The 17,945-nt window shown below is 39.3% G+C and overlaps 2 protein-coding genes across 2 annotated transcripts in view; both read left to right on the top strand.

Annotated features, from left to right (window-relative positions):
• The first annotated feature begins 936 nt into the window (after positions 1-936).
• LOC139740578 (pyruvate dehydrogenase E1 component subunit beta, mitochondrial-like) lies at positions 937-8,694 on the top strand. Its single transcript, XM_071651165.1, has 8 exons — positions 937-1,000; positions 1,107-1,166; positions 2,612-2,818; positions 3,436-3,543; positions 4,523-4,700; positions 5,311-5,513; positions 7,143-7,284; positions 8,406-8,694. The coding sequence occupies exons 1-8, from the start codon at positions 965-967 to the stop codon at positions 8,576-8,578; spliced, it is 1,107 nt and encodes a 368-aa protein (XP_071507266.1). The 5' UTR covers positions 937-964; the 3' UTR covers positions 8,579-8,694.
• Positions 8,695-15,562: 6,868 nt separating this feature from the next.
• The window catches only part of LOC139740569 (uncharacterized), a 61,434-nt gene continuing 59,051 nt past the window's right edge, over positions 15,563-17,945 (top strand). Inside the window, exon 1 of the mRNA XM_071651157.1 lies at positions 15,563-15,727. The gene's annotated coding sequence lies outside the window, so the exon portion shown is untranslated. The remainder of the gene's footprint in view (positions 15,728-17,945) is intronic.

The raw sequence follows: 17,945 nt of genomic DNA, 5'->3' as shown, positions 1-17,945 counted from the left end.
AAATTGACAAAATTTGCGAAAATTGGCGAAAACAGAACGGAAAAAGAACGGACGTGGGTAGTATGTAACGGGGATGTTAAACGGATGTTCATCGGAAGCCTAGCGGATGAAAACGGATGGAAGTGGATGACAGCTCCGAGGGGGCTACCGGGAATAATTGCGAAACGGACGCATAGCGGAAAGAGTGGATGCAGAGCGGATGAAGCGGATGCATCACGTACGCCTAACGGAAACAAACGCTTTGTCCGTTCTGAATACTTTATATACGAGATGCATACGCTTACATCCTTTCTATTTCCGTGCTATTAACGATGTAGAGACGTTCCATCTTTCCTCCCTCTTTCCGTTTTCAGCTGCAGCGGATGTGAGTTGCGAGGATGCCCAGAGGATGCAGAGAGGATACAGCGGACGTTTAACGGATGAAAACGGACATACAACGTTTGTTGCTCGTATATGTCGCGGATTTACATCGTATATGGCGGAAAGTTCATCCGTTCTAAAAGTTTTAAGCAGCGTAAAACTTTTTGCGCGGATGAAATCATGATGGACGGATGCTCGATGGATAGAGCGTATGAAACACGTATGCGATGAGTACACAGCGGATGCGTAGCGTTTTCCAACGGATGGCAAGATCTTTTTTACGTTTTACATCATCTTTGCATCCGTAAGTGCAGTGGGACCGGGCCTTTATATTTGATGCATGTATTATTGTTCCATTGGTTATAGTAAGATGAAAAAGAACAGGTGCCAAACGATCACTAGGCCTATCTACTATTACTGCGGTGACTTGAAACCAAAGAGATTTTCCCCAGTGGTGGGGAGGAGAAAAATCTCTTTGCTTGAAACAAACTTGAAACGCAGAGGGCGCAGCGTATCACACATGATCCATGTACGATTGCCCAACTACTATTGGATGCGATGTACCGTACTCTACGGTACATGTACGTCCGTCAGAAAAATCAAGATGGCTCTCACTGGTAGTGCCCGACTGCTTCGGAAGGTGAGGAAAATGCCTTCGTTCATTTTATTATGACAGGTTATGAAATAACTATTGTTGAAGTGAATTGTTCCTCGATCTTTTTTTTTTGTTTCTTTCACCTTTTCAGGTCGCAAGTGGCTCTTTCGCGAGGAAGTTTTTCGGCACCTCGTCTCGGGCTTCAGCTGAGGTAAATTTACGTATGTTGCAGCGAAGTTACGAGTAGCCTTGTAACAATGTACGGAATAACCCATATGAAACCTGCAAGACTTGTTATCCCGTACCGTAGTCCACAATCCACACGCATTACGTAACGTCTTTCTTTCTAAATTTTACTAGACATGTTCATATAATGGGCAAATGTATGGTAGCACCCCCCCCCCCCCGTTTTATGTCCCAATATGTCAGATAAGAAGCCCACTGCACTGTGAAGAGACAGATGCCATCGTTTGAGAATGCCATAAATGGCATAATATTAAAAATAAAGGCAACAAAAAGTGTGTTCTAAACACTAACGTAAAAGATATGTCTGTCGCTGTATAAAATCCAGACAGGCTGCGCTTTGCACTTCGTCTGCGGGTCTGGTTGGGCTAATATTTAGTAGGGTTGGGGGTACCACGTATCGACACCCTAAGGATCTGTAGCTTGTTTATTCTAAAAATATAATACAAATCCGCCTAATTCTTACCTCAAATATGCCATAAATACTGCAGTTTTGAATGTCGTGACCGTCTCGTTGATTATGAATCTCCGTTTTAAAATAGCGCAATTTTAGTGCGTGCGTTCCGTTTTCTTCGCGCAGCTAAAAAGGGAACCTTGCGATCGACACCCCCTCTCCTCCATAGGTATACACGTGAATTTCACAGCATAGGTATACACGTGAATTTCACAGGCCATAGGTAATACACGTGAATTTCACAGCCATGCGTCGTTACTGATCGGATGTGTAATTTTTAGCTTGGTTTGTTTGAGTTTGATTTTCGTTTCTTCGTTTTTATTGTTTTTATAGCTAATGACACTTAATCCCGCGCGTACTTTTTTGTTCTATACGCAAACAGCCATGATACGCAGGGTGTCGATGGGAAGGTGCCCTGTCGATAGGTGGTGCCCCAACCATATATTCAATAAAAGTGTAACAGTTAGACCCTAATGTTAGTTACTGGTACTCGTACATAGTGGTATAGTGGTAGACAAATGAAACAATGTGATATCCTAGGGCTAGACTTTGTATTTTAGCCATTTGTATACTCAATGGTTTCTAGCTTATTTCGTCTAGTCTATGCTTGCTACTTTTGTAGAAGTATAATTTATATTTAATGTTTTGTCTGTGCATATTGTCCTAAACTGTATAGGCCTACAGATAGCATATGCATCATATTTGTAGGATGGTGTTGGTATGTTGTACATAGCTACCTGCCACAAAAGTGGAAGGAAATTCATTGATAGGATAGATTGTGCAATCCATGCCAAAGTTCCAGGTCCCATTGCATAAAAGACATTCCCATTAATTAGAATTACAAGTTGGATTTTGTCTTTACCATGACATTTGTCACTCCAGCAAGAGTTGTTAATCATAGCAAAGCATGTTTTATGAAATGCAGCCCAGGATGTTAACCTCCCACCTACCCTGCACAGATAACAGTCCGAGATGCGCTCAATGCTGCCCTGGATGAGGAAATCGCCAGGGATGAGAGGGTGCTTCTGATGGGGGAGGAGGTGGCCCTCTACGATGGAGCTTACAAGGTCTCCAAGGGTCTCCATGCCAAGTGGGGGGACAAGAGAGTGATCGACACGCCCATCACAGAGATGGGCTTTGCTGGAATTGCTACAGGTGCCGCCATGGTAAGCTGCCCCCTTTTAAAGCTCCTCTGCCTCTCTTATTTCAGTACATCTGATTTTTTTTTCTTCATGAAGTGAATCCTGTGCATTCAACTTTAGGGACAGTGTAGCACTCTTGGTAGGAAAATTTTCTGACATGCTCTGTACTCCAATGTAAATCAGTCATGTTATGATATCATTAGATTATTGCAAGGACTTACAGTGTAGTATAGCCCTTTGCATTACTACCTGCAATTTGTATTCCTTCTAGAGGATTGCCCCAGCATGACCAAATTGATTGCATTGTTATTTGTACTTATGTGTACTGTTTGCTGGAAGCGAATGTCATTGAACTGAACTGAACTTAGTAAGGAATTTTTCTATTCTATTTTCAGTTTTCTCAGTTCAGCTTTATTCATACAAGAGTTGGTCTTTATTTTGTCAATAATGTAATTGCTGTAATCAACAAGACAATAAGCCTTTCATGGTGTATTCTAGATGGGTTTGAAACAACTAAATGTACTCTGAATCTGTCTGAATGATGATATTAATTGATCAAGAACTCAGCAGCTCAAAGAATGATTTCATTAAAGTTATAACTGTGATTAGATGTTTGCTAGCCATATTCCTTTCTTACATAGGCTGGCCTGAGACCTGTATGTGAGTTTATGACGTTCAACTTTGCAATGCAAGCCATCGATCAGGTTATAAACTCGGCTGGCAAGACCTTCTACATGTCGGCAGGAGCAGTGAGTATGCTTTTCAAATGCTCCTCAGTCTGTGTAGTTGCATTACACAGAGTTTCGATCCCATGCTTCCATTCGTATCACATTGAAAACATCATGCAGAAAGACACTTTACTTTCCTTCTTTTTCACACACCTTCCTGTCATATACATACTAGTACTTGTATATAATTTTCTGAAATGGTATATTGTGCTACAGAAAAGTATAGAAATGAATGAATGTGAGAGGTGAAGTATTATAAGAGTGTTTTTTTTTTTCAAAGACAACAGAATGAGATAGCATCCTTGTAGTTTTGTGTGTTTCTGTTTGTTTGGTTGGTTCTTGCAATGATCATATTATGTATGTTACAATATGGACTAGTAAATCCTTCCCAATTGTCTTTGTTACATATATTGCAGAGCTACCAAGTCTCACGCATTGTGAGTGAGACTCAATCATTTAGGGTCTGTCTCTCGATCTCACGCATGACACCCATTTTTCTCACGCATTGGGAGCATAGTTTAAAGGATTAAAGTGAGAGTTGCAATTGAAGGCATATTTCCCTTTTGTCTTTCAAAATAAGTAAAAAATAGTCATTTAAGTATGCACCAGCTTGCACCATTAAGAGCTAAAAATTGAAAAAGCTCCCTACCGTGGGAGGGCGGACACCCCCTTCCCACACCTTCCCCTTGCTCAGTTGCTTCCGCTCCCTTGCTCACGCGAATGCGCGCGCCCCAAGATGCTGAGTCATGAAAATCTCACTCATAAACATTTTTTGAACTTGGCATCTATGATATTGACAAAAAGTGTAGGCCCCACACCAGACCACATGCAATGAGTAGAAAGAGGAGGAGGTTTTGGCTTTGGATTCTTCAGTTGGTGATAAAGAAAACATAGAGGCACAATTTTTGTTTGTACATGTACGTGTGGATGTGTTTTCTTGCTTGTTTCATCCTAATATTTGTCGAAATTGATGCACAATGTGCCTGCCATCGTCACACAGGTGCCAGTACCCATTGTATTCAGAGGGCCAAACGGTGCAGCAGCCGGTGTAGCAGCCCAGCACTCCCAGTGTTTTGCCGCCTGGTATGGCCATGTGCCAGGCCTCAAGGTCATCAGCCCTTTTTCGTCCGAAGACTGCAAGGGGCTCCTCAAGGCAGCCATTAGAGATGATAATCCAGGTATAATGAAATTCTTTAGTACTTTCTTTCTTTCTTTTTTTTTGTGTGGAAACAACTGCATTTTCATGGCAATGTTTTCCTGGTAATAAGTTGATTTATTTGGTGCTACTATAGGGTTTCTGGTAATTGTAGCCTTGATGTGAATATTATTGTTCCTTTTGGTTATACATATCATTCCATTGTTCTCCTTCATCACAGGAAATTTTGAGTAAATCAATGACTGCTATGGTTTGACTTTATTCAGTGACTAAGACAGCTATATTCTGACAAGTGATGACTGTGACCAACAAAGGATAGAATGGGGTGTCTTCATCAATCATCATAGTGAGCCTGCAAGAGAACATATTCATATATACCAAAAACACTTGTGTGTAAGGCACACCTTGATGTCAGATATCCAATGGAAAAAACAAAACAAAAACAAAACAAAGCAGAGACCCAGGTGCTTGCATTTGTGTATACAAAAAGGTAAGGTGCACCCCAACTCTCAATATTTTTCTGGACAAAAAGAGTGTTTATGGTATTTCCCACAGATAGGCTTGTAGAAAGGGAATGCAATCTAGTCCTGTTCTTATATATATAATATATATATTTATAATTCCCCTCTCAGTTGTATTCTTGGAGAATGAGCTGCTGTACGGCAGGCCGTTTGAGATGTCGGAGGAGGCCATGCGAGACGACTTTGTGCTCCCCATCGGGAAGGCCAAGATAGAGAGAGAAGGAACCCATGTGACACTAGTAGCCCACAGCATGGGAGTGCTGCGCTCCCTGGAGGCTGCCGATGTTTTGGCTGAAGAAGGAATCTCGTGTGAGGTGCGTATTTGCCTATAGTAAATAGTTGTATTTGGCTTGGTCTTGTATCGGGCCCTGTAGCTATTTTTTACCATCTTTGCAGTTCATTAAGTACTGGTACTACTGACTCCTCATGTGCAGCCAATGCAGACAGATGTACAATTATAAGAAAAGTAATTTCTGCATGCTGTGTATCAGCTAGTGTGTCCAGTATAAGTCACTCCTTTGTCTTTTTTTAGTTTTTTTTTTGGGCAAATGTTTGTCTGGCATATCATCTACAATAGTGCACCATACAATAGAGATAAAAAACAATCGCAAAGAGTGCAGAGCTTGTAATTCGTCACATTCAGGGGCCCGTTGCATAAATGTTACAATTATGGTAACTTTGCCATCCGATGGTAACTTCCATGGAATTCTTGATTTTGATTGGCTGTTGAGTGTTGTTGCCATGGTAGTTACTATTGGATGGCAAAGTTACCATAATTGTAACTTTTATGCAACGGGCCCCAGATTATTTTCATCACAAGCATTCATCATACTAGTCCCAAACACCCGTTCTTACATCTGTTCTTACCTATTCAGGGCTTGACACTATTTTTTTTTTCGCTGATGGCCCATTAGGGCTACTGAAATCTTTTAATCTGAAATGTGGGTGGCCCAAAAAGATATGTGGTGGTCCAAAACAAAAGCAAATACAGAAATCCATTTTGAATTTTGATTGCCCAATCATGCTTCCAAAAGATAACCTATTTTATGATTTGATGGCCCAGCATAAACTTTTAGTGGCTCTGGGCTTAGTTTCAGCCCTGTTATAGTTTGTATAGTCAAGTTCTGTATTGTTTTATTGTTTCTTAATAATGTATTGTAATTTAACCTGTCCATGTGATGAAGTTTCCATTGGAAGTTGCATAATAACAGCAACTCAGAACCTGATTTCCAGCTAATTTGTCTCAAATTACATACAGATTTTCTAACTCTATAGTGGGGCTTTAAGTTATTGCCCTGAATAGGGCCATCCTCTGTTTATCTATGTCTGGAAAATTAGACTTTGACCCCTGGCTAAATGTTGCTGAGTGATAATAGAGCTATCTGTGAAGAACCTTTGTGTGGTGTGTGCAGTGTTTGTCATGTCATGAATTATTTCTGTAGAATAGACTTGGTATCTTGTCTCCCTAGATCAAAAATTCATCATAGATTAATTTTGCTGTCCTGAGAAGTAAAAATGGATACAGTTTGTGACATATGGCTGTACAATTTTGCATCGGTCTTCAGTGTCAAATCTCAAGATGAAATACACCAAGTAACAAATGAATACAGTGTATTTTGAAGTTTGTCTTTATTCTCATAGAGTAATGCGTTAACAAATGCCTACATAAAGTAATTTTTTTTCTCTTATATTGTTAAATTGTCTATGAATATTGCTGTACAAATGCAGCAAATACTGTTATGTGCCTATCACGTTTCAAAGTACTAAGCACAAAACTAATAATGTATTAAGGATTGTTGTTGTAAAGAACAATTTAGAACCTTTTTTTTTTGTAATTCATGTCAGTTTTTGTGTGTCAGCACAGTGAAGTTTGTTCACAATGACATTGAAGTCTGTAATAATTTAAGTTTATGTGTCTTTGGCTGTGTTTCTCTGTTGTCCAGGTGATCAACATGAGGACCATTCGGCCAATGGATGAAGTGACCATCCTAAATTCAGTAAAGAAAACCAACCATCTTGTCACTGTTGAGGGCGGCTGGCCGCAGTTTGGTGTGGGTGCAGAAATCATTGCCAAGGTTATGGAGAGTGAGTATGACACTACACCAATTTCTGATTTACATAAGTTGACTACAGGTAGTATATAATTTGCATTTTCCTCTTTTTTTTTGCATATCAGACTAGAGTGAAGAAAAGAAATTGGGAAAGCACAGTCCTATAAAATGTAAATTTTGTAGTAATATCTAAATTTGAAAAGAATGCAGGAAAAGAAACTACCTTATATGATCTTCTGTGGGTAAATTGTTGGAAAAAAATTGACCTTGTACTTCTTGTACTGTAAAAGCTGTTATTTTTGCACACAGATATTTTTGTGAATGAAGTCACAGACTCTTGCAATTTGACACTGAGTCTATTGTATTAAAGTGCACTGTAATACCTGTCGGTTCACTGTGCTATTGATTTTCGGATGTTGTTAAAGGGTCTGTACAGTACTGGTTGAGGTGGGGATTCATGTTTTGAACATGCCTAAGTGAGATAATGAAAAACCTCTTATTAAATATGAAAGAGCATGTCATTTTAAGAAGGATTCAACGTTTATTTGATGAAATTGGTTTCCAAATGGCTGAGACATCCAAAAAAAGTGATAATAATAAAAGGCGACAGGCCACGCCTTTTATTAAGATCTCTTTGTTTCACTTTGTTTTTGGATATCTCAGCCATTTCAAAACCGATTTTCATCAAATAAACTTTTGATACCCCTTAGGATTGCATGCTCTTTGACATCTCATAGAGTGGTTTCTGAATATCTCGCAAAACGCTTAAAGCTAAATCCTCACCTCAACCAGAACTGTACACACCCTTTAAATTCGTAGCTCAACAGTGATTTGCGAAATTTGTGTAAATGCAAATGATACATGTACATGTACAAACCTCACCTCAACCAGAACTGTACACACCCTTTAAATTCGTAGCTCAACAGTGATTTGCGAAATTTGTGTAAATGCAAATGATACATGTACATGTACAAACAAAATAACAGCTTTCACAGTAATGTACAATTTTTATATGAAACATAAATTGTACGCTGTGCTTCTCAAAGTCATCTGTAATCATCCTAACCAATAACTTTATTCATTAGAGCAGAAGCTCATCTGTATTGCAAATTCATGTGAAATTGATGTTGAACTTTATTCACGCTTTTCATGTAGGCGATGCTTTTGACTATCTGGATGCACCTGTTGTTCGAGTCACTGGCTCTGATGTGCCCATGCCCTATGCAGCATCACTGGAGCAGGCTAGTCTTCCTCAAGTCAACAATATTGTTAATTCTGTCAAGAGAATTCTAAACGTAGGAGCTGCACAGGGTCAGATGAAAAGTTAACACATTTTCTCTAGCACGTGAATATCTTTTTCTAGAGCATTTAAACTAAACAACCAGAATAAAACTGATCTATTTCTGGGATTTTGTGAGTCGGTTGCGGTACAGTCACACCTTTTCTGTGCTTATTTTCACTTCTTTGCTCTGATACATATAGGCAATATTGGTATGTGAGAACATGGTATTTTATATGCCAGTATTCCTATTTCATCATGGTGGCAAATTGTATGGCATGCACAAAACAGCTGGTGGAATATATTTTTATTTATTTCTGTGTTTGGCTACAATTGTACAATTAATTATACAAAATGTTATACATTGTAGTTGGTCATCTCAGCGTAACATTGTACCACAAATTACTTTGAGCATAATCTGTCGTGTGAAAGGGGTGATAGGAACAGTGTTAGCAACATTGTCATGCAGAAATGTGATGGTGGTGTTTTCTGATGGAGGCAAACACATTTACATGTACTGTATGATTGTGGGAAACAGACATGCAATTTGCAAACTTATTAAAAACAAAATCTCCATCTGAAAAACGGGCCAAGAAATGGAAATAAGTGTTAATGAGGTCATGTAGAATGCAGAACGTAAATTTCTCTGTATGAGGTATCCCACATTATGTTTCATGATAGTTGTATAGATATCATGGGCCCATAATGGTGTGCTACGCCGACCTGTCATGACAATTCTTAAACTGCCTGTGTGTATTCATCGCAGCTAGAAAAGCATGAGTTGTCAGAGGTACTAAGATACCGGTAGTTTAATCTAAACTACGTGTATTGTCATGACTACCCTCTTGTTAAAGTTTCCCTGGTACATTCTGCCAATGCCGAACCACTGACTCTCATCAAACCACATCCTCAAGTCGTAAAGGGATCGTATAGTTTTGGTTGAGACCTAATTCAGGTTTCTAACATTTTTAGGTGAGATAATGAGAAACCTCTTATGAAATATGAAAGTGCATGTAATTCCATGAGGAATTCAACAGTTGATGAAAATCGGTTTTGAACTGAATGGTTGAGATATCCAAAACAGAGCAATTCTAATAAAGTGTGGGACCCACCTTTTATTACGATCGCTTTGTTTTACTTTGTTTTTGGATGTTTCAGTCATTCCAAACCCGATTTTCATCAAATAAACTTTGAATTCCTCTTAAAATGGTATTTCATAAGTGTTTGCTTGGTATCGCGCAAAAAGTTAAAAGCCAAATTTTCATCTCCACCAATACTGTACCATCCCTTTAAGCAAAAGGTAAATCCTATGTGAAGATACAGATATAAACTGCAGTAAATTTTATGCCTCTTTATTTTGATAAAGTGTGATAACAGGCTTTAATAACAGGGCATTTGTCACATGATGTCTCTCTATTTGCTTTCACATGAGTATTTTACCGGGTATTGTTTGATGAGTACTTTGAACTGCATTATATGTCTCACTTTGTTTTTAGGTAATGCATTGCTTTTGAAAATATTGTATTTCCAAACTTATAGACTTGTATTTCTTCTTTTTTTTCATTGTTGTCGTTGTATATTTGTGGTACAAGATTACCCTTAAAGTGTGAAAAAAAATAGATATATTATAGATGCTACTACTAATTACCTGCTGATCCACTGAATGAAGCGAATTTTGCAATGGTGTCCAGTGTTTCTCCCAGGCATGCTGACAAGTAATATGCTGGAATATAAGAGTTTGAATAAAAATTTATGATGCAGTACAGTGGCACGTGAATTGTCGCCCTCAGTGCTGCCTCAATTTTATCTCTCTGTAGAGGAACTGAATCGGGATATTGCTGTTTTTCTTGTACACAATATTTGAGTACCGGTATACTTAGGTAAAGACTAAATGAAAGCTTCTAGGCTTATGATGTAGGGTTTATTCTTCATATCTTGATTAGGTACACACTGATGTAGTACAGTATTTACACTGTCTTTGTCACAAATAATTATATTTGTTGTAAAAAAGGCAATATTTACTGTATTCGCCATACTTTTAGCGAGTCTAAAATTTTGCAAATCTGGACTTCCCGACGATTTCACGTCTGATTAAATTTGCGATCGTGGAGTACAGTACTGAATGGAGAAATGTATGCGTACATGTCACATTCATGTCGGGATCAGAGTCAATATTTTTGTGTGTCTTTAAATTCACGAATAGCACCTGACTTACGAAATTCGCGAAAATAAAAACCTCGCAAAATATTCAATGTATACGGTATGTGAATACATTAGATTTTGTACGTACATGTATTTCAAGAGATTAAATATAGTTAAAATACATTTGTACGTATTTCAAGACAGATTTTTTATATTCCTTGTCCTTGTGACCACACTCATGATGAAACAAATTGGAGTACAGAGTGAGGTGGAAATCTCAGTCAGAGGAACAGTTCCAGCAGGATTGAGTTCAGTCATAGAAAATTGAGTACCCAAGTATTGTACTATACCATGGTCTTCAAGTCATCAGTATGGACTCCACATGATGGATGCTGTTTATTTTGTTTGTTTGTTTGTTTGTTTGTTTGTTTTTGTGTTTCTGTTTTTTTCTTTTAATCCAGCTCATACTGTGGAAAGTACAATGTATTTGTACAGAAAGATGCCAACATATGGGATTGGTGAATGAGGTTTTAGTAGTGCTGTACAACATCTATTGAGCTTAACAAGCTCAGTTGTAGGCTGGTGCTACAGACGAAAAGAACTTGATTGATGAACCATTTTCCTGTTGTGGCAAGAGTGATTATTTGTGTTGTCAAAGACCCCTATCTTCCTTTTTATTAATTTTCATGTTCTTCCCATCTTCTATCTCTTTCTCTGTGTGGCTCTCCTTTTGCATATCTGTTCATTAAACTGACGTCAGATGACCTTTGAATTGAGTGCATCGCTACATAAAAATTCGTTGGAAATTATCACTTGAAAGTCACACATTGATTCTTATCTCACGAGCTTTATAATATTGCAAGTAGGCCCTACATTATTATGTTCTTTACATTTTTGCTTATGAGAAAATACGGAAAAGCCATTATCACTCATTGTAGTAATTCCTCATAAGATTCAGCACAATATAGCAATAACGGGGTAGCAATATTGACACTAATGACAGGTAGGCGTAATAACGATGATTTGTTTAAATCCAACATAAACAACGGCGACATTCTGCCGGCGCGGCCTAGGTTTTGAGCCACGAGAGAGAGCGCCAACGCCGTCTCGTTTCTGTGAGTGGTTGTACCGTAGATGGCGCTATCGAAACACACTGCACAGTGCCATCCGATGAACGGTCAAAACACAGAATGATCTTGATATACTCTCCACTGTAAAAGTGAATATTAAGTGATAGTAAGGGTGTTTCACTTGCTTTTATTCCGTGGAATATCGACATCAGGTTGCGTGAATGCGCGAAAATTTCACACGGCGAAAATTTCCACTTTTGCAGTTACACTTGTAGTAGGTTAGGTTTCTTACATATTGAAAAAGACATTCGAGATATTATATATATATATATATATATATATATATATATATATATATATATATATATATATATATATATATACATACATACATACTTTATTTGTTTTTTGTTTTTTCAGGTAGAGATCAGTGGATGATACCAAAAGGATTTGTAGACCAGGCCACTCAGGCCTGCACCAATCAGTGACTACCGTTCAAACGGGAGAAAGACTTCCCATTGAACCCACGTTCGATGCCGTTCGATATTTGAAGTATGAACCAAACTGGTTCTGTCTCAGATAGGAAGACAATCGAGTCGATTATCTCATTGCATAATGACCAGCCATCTCTGTATTATGGGAGAAAAGTAGGCACTAATTACTTTTAGACCATATACTTAATGATACAGAAAAAAGGGATACGCGTATATAGGCCCGAAATATAGCGCAAACACTAAATTTCAAAGCAAAATCAAATTTACGACTGCGTGGGCATGATAATATGGGCACTTTATATCTGGCGTGATAATCCAGAACTCAAACGACATTATACCGTACTCAAATAGGCCTACGATCACAGGTTTATCGAAATCCGGAAAAGTGATAAAATCTGCTTTCCATGCAGAGGGCCAACCTACACAGTTCAGGCCTACGGGCTCTAGGCCTATATGATAAAACTCTATATGCATTGATTCTAGACGGGATCAATTGACTAGGCGTATTAAACGTTTTATCGTACCGGTAAGGGGATTTCCACTTTATTCAATGAATAAACAAGGCCATGATAGACCAATGTTACAACCGAGGGCATAGATGTCAAGTTAAAAAAAAAAAATTATGAGTGAGATTTTCATAACTCAGCATCTCGGCGCGCGCGCATGTGCGTGAGCGAGGGAGCGAAGCGATTGAGCGAGGGGAGGGGGTGTCCGCCCTCCCACAGTAGGGAGCTTTTTCACAAGCTGGTGCATACTTAAAGTGACTTATTTTTACTTATTTTGAAAGACAAAAGGGAAATATGCCTTCAATTGCAACTCTCACTTTAATCCTTTAAACTATGCTCCCAATGCGTGAGAAAAATGGGTGTCATGCGTGAGATCGTGAGACAGACTCTAAATGCTTGAGTCTCACTCACAATGCGTGAGACTTGGTAGCTCTGCGAGGGCCTAGGCTTCCAATCTTCAGATTGATGACAACTGAAATCGAACATCAAAGGCACTCTGAATCAGTGCATCCATAGGAACGTGTAAGAAATGACTGCAAAGTGACATCAAAAACTGCTGATACACATAGGCCTATACCCTTATTTGAGTGTTTCGAATGCATGTTTTGGGCTTTGACGATTAATTTCTTGGAAAATAAAATGTCTTCTCTTATTAGTGTTAATTATAATGTAGGCCTATACCATTTTATAGAATGCTGTCCATCAATGTCACGAACCCTTTCCGTTTACTGAACATAATCGATCTCTCCATCTATAGGTTCAACTTCTATTAGCTACATTTGAGGTCTAGACCTATAATAAAAGTTGATCGACCCCATGGCTGTGACCGAAAATATGCTTACTTGAAATAGTGAAACCCGAGAAACACCGGGCGTTCACTATACAGACATCGGGGCCCTATACTTCGGCAAACAATTCTGACAAAGAAAAATGTGAAGGATGAGCTGAGATGAACAATACACGTAGTACAGGACCTACAGTCTAAATCTGACCAAGGCGGTATACCTCCTTGATCTGACCAAGGAGGTACTTGCCTAGTACCTCCTTGATCTGACCCTCTCGATCTGTCGATCCGGGGGCCGAGGATCTAGAAAATATGAATGAACAATTAAAACCTGCTAGCTAGATCCAGCTGGGGTCTATATAAATTCGGCGGCAGGGCGGATACAAGAATTCCGTAAATAAAGGGGAGGCGCCTTTACAAAAGTATAAAAAAGGGGGGGGGGGGGGAGCGCACGCGCTCCCCTCCCCACTTTTTTTTTTACCTCCCCCAAGGGAGGAGGTTATGTTTTCGTTACCGTTGGTTCGTTGGTTTGTTTGTTTGTCCGTGTGCAAAATAACTCAAAATTAAAGTATTTGGATGAAACTTACAGGAAAGGTTGAGAATGACACAAGTTATATATGATTACATTTTGGTAGTGATCCGAGAATTTTTGGGGAATTTATGACGGATTTTTGATATTTTGGCAGGTAGGGTCAATGAACTTGGGAGTTCAAGCAGCTAGCACATTTTTTTGAGGTTTTCAAACTGCCAGCCACATAACTATCTTTGGTTTCTGCTGGGGCGAGGCGCGCCGCGCGCAGCTGAGGGTTTATGACGTAACAAAGGCTTCTATTATTGGGAAATCGGGCGATTTTTCAGCATCACTGATCTCTGTCTATGGAAGAGCCCAATGAGCTTTTCCCCAGTGGTGAAGAGGAGAAAAATCTTTTTGGAAAGAGGAAGATCATCGATGGAGAATATTGGGCTGCTTGGCGGAGGTCTGCGCTCTCAGAGTGGTTTTCTAGTTTCTTTTTATTTCTTTTGTTTTAACGAAAAATCAAACAGGGGGCGCGCGCCCCGGGTGCGCCCCCCTCTGGATCCGCCACTGCTAATTATTTAATACATACCGGCAATTGATATTTCTTACACTGGCAATTCGGTTCATTCCGCAGCATAATTTCACCAGTTTTAGATTAGATTCTCTCATTGGAATACTATACTAACTCAGTGTATGACGTTATCCAAACGTTGGTCCAGGTTACACAGACCGCTTTACCATGCACCTGCGGTATGGCCAAGATGAAAATAACTCGGACTCGTCGGGCATGCGAGATAAAATTGCGAATATTCACAGTAAACGACTACCGGTACTTAATTTCTCAAACAGATCAAACGGTTTGATCTCAGCTTAAATACATTTATTAAACGTCTGCACATATTTTCACTACAGTAATCAAACTGCAGATTTCCCTAATCACGCAAACCACTTCATAGCTACTCAGCACCAAACACCTTCTTCCGAAATTGTGTGATCAGTAGACAGTAATGAACATGGAGGTCTATTAAAGTTAATTCGATTACACCAGGAGCGAGAACAATGAGACAAAATGTCACGCTCATACTGATCTCGTGTTGAGCAAGTTTATTCAAAACTCCTTTCAATTTATTCTCGGCAGGCATTTCCGCAATCGATAGACGTTTTCTTGACGAGCGTTTAATAGTAGAAGCAAAGGCAGATATACTGTATACGCGATATATTTAGAGTACTCATCAGTACACACAACCAGTAGCATTGTTCAATGGCGCAAACTACCGAATTGCTGTTTAAATGCAATCCATTTTCTGTACACGTACAACTACTAAGTATATGGCGTGGCGTATTGAGCTGTGCGTGTACTTGTTGTATGGATGGAGACTGTATTGTGCGCAGGCATCTGTACTGTGATGTAGCGCATACTACTTGTACACCACCGACCGACGACGACGACGTATGTATCCGGCCTGTCCCTCTGCGACAGATACGGCGACCCGTCACTCATATCTCAATGGCCGCCATCATGAGCAAGAGAGCTATGGCTACACAGTTCGTGCGAACGGAATTTGCCGATTGTAAACACCGATACCGCAAACTTTGGCGTTGATAATTGAGCCGTATGCGACTTCTCTTATATTGTGATTACACGGAAATTTATCTGAAGACATCGTACTTGTTTTCTGTTTGAGGTAAATTGCTGGAATTTTATGTAGTTTTGATTAAATGAGCATTGTTTCAGTACGTATCGGAGACTCTTGTGAGCGTGTGTGGGTCTACGGGATTCGTGTGTGTCTGTAGTCCCGTAGAAGAGTGGGTGCTCCTGAATGCGGAATTATGAATGTGTATAATGAACGTATGGGTCTAAGGCGGCAACAGCACAGGGAGCGGTGCAGTGCATTTCATGATCACTTTGATGGATATCGCACAGCCCAGGTGTTTCTCGTTTTTACATTATTATACCAGAACGAGACCTGTGATTCCAATTTTTTATTAGTGCCTCATTCTAAATGCTTTATATTTTGGATCAAGATACACAGAAGTGAGCACATAAATCTCTATTTTTGTTAGCTTTTCTCCTGCTGATGCTCCATCATTTTCATCAATCATGTTTTCTTCAAACTACACAGCCCCCTGTCGCTGTACACAACTTCAAGTGTTGCTTCATGGCGTCTGGTCAACTCCAGGCTGGTTTCTTCAAAGTGTGTTGGCTTGCTCTTCTTCCTTGAATGTCTCTGATTTAAAAAAAAAAAAGTTAAGATAAAGCCGGTTGAATTCTTTTCTCACAGAATTTTAATGCATCGACGTGGGTGTAGACCCACTCTATATGGACCATGGTATATCTCCAATCCAGGCAATAGGTTGACCGAAAGATCGGTCTGTATCTGTCCGTCAGGAATGTTCCGCGGAGACTGTGTCTGGCTTCACGGATCCCCTCCGTATACAGACCGAAGTCAATGATTCCGGCTCCTGTGTGGAGCAGTCGCGCACAGATCAAACGTTACGATTTACAAAACCAAATTTCAGACAGCTTTTTACATTCAAACAAGTTTGACATGACATGACACATTATGCAGCAATATTTGGGGTAAATTTCTCACATTGTGCAATCGAAATACAGTAACGCGGTTATATAAACGCTGAAATTTTATCCACATCGCAACATTGCTGTTCGCTAGCTGTAAGTCGCCATTTTGAATCTGTAAGCCAATCACATGCGAGGAACGTGTTTTAGTAGAAAAAACACGTAGAAACTACCTCGCATGTGATTGGCTAATAGATTCATACTGTATGTTTCTGCACTTTGAACGTGACGACGCTGGTTGATGTGTGTTTTACTTTGAAAATTCTACCAAAATGTTGGACTATTCATTAATCTGGTGAGTGTAGTGTATTCTTGAAAAGTTGATTTCACTATACACCAAGCTTAAAGGGAATGTAAAACCAAAGAACAATGTGAATTGAGTGAAAGCAGCAACATTAGTAGAACACATCAGTGAAAGTTTGAGGAAAATTGGACATTCAATGCAAAAGTTATGAATTTTTAAAGTTTTGGTGTTGGAACCGCTGGATGAGGAGACTTCTAGAGGTTATGACGTATGAGTGGACAACAATATAAAGGAAATATAAAGAAAATTCAACAAAAAATCATTTTTCATGAAGATTACAAATTCCATCAACTTGATACTACATATACGGTGGAAATTATCCCCATTGCTTTCTGAAAGCGGTTAATCAAGTGCTCTTCCATAATGCTGGAAAAGTGAATTTTTGTTGAATTTTCTGTACATTTTCTTTGTATTGTCCTCTCATACGTCATAACCTCTAGTAGTCTCGTCATCCAGCGGTTCCAACACCAAAACTTTAAAAATTCATAACTTTTGCATCGATTGTCCTATTTTCCCCAAACTTTCACTGATGTGTTTTTCTAATGTTGCTGCCTTCACTCAATCCACATTGCTCTTTGAGTTTACGTTCCCTTTAACTTTGCCGACCTAAGGCCGTGAATTAGACGCAATCGAGAAGGGTGAGGTACCTCGCCCAATTTTCCATAGAGACAGTGGTTAAAGGACAAGTTCACCTTCATAAACATAAGGATTGAGAGAATGCAGCAATATTAGCAGGGTTCGAAATTGGCGATGGTCCGCTGGCCATTGGCCACCCAAAATCATGTCGGACTAGCTAAAAATCATAAAATTCTGAAGTAACTTCTGTGTCAAAATTGATTCTAAGTATTAGTCCGCCTGGCTAGTTAAAAAAAAAGTTAAGTGCGACCCCTGATTACAACCCCGTAGAACACATCAGTGAAAGTTTGAGGAAAATTGGACAATCGATGCAAAAATTATGAATTTTTAAAATTTTTGTGTTGGAACCGCTGGATGAGGAGACTACTACAGCTTGTGAGTCATA

Source organism: Diadema antillarum, unplaced genomic scaffold (assembly GCF_040938485.1).
Source record: "Diadema antillarum isolate AM-2024a unplaced genomic scaffold, OU_Dant_1.0 seq00000861_RagTag, whole genome shotgun sequence".
Lineage (NCBI taxonomy): Eukaryota > Metazoa > Echinodermata > Echinoidea > Diadematoida > Diadematidae > Diadema > Diadema antillarum.
Note: the sequence above shows the minus strand (reverse complement) of the source record. Positions and strands in the feature narration are given on the sequence as shown.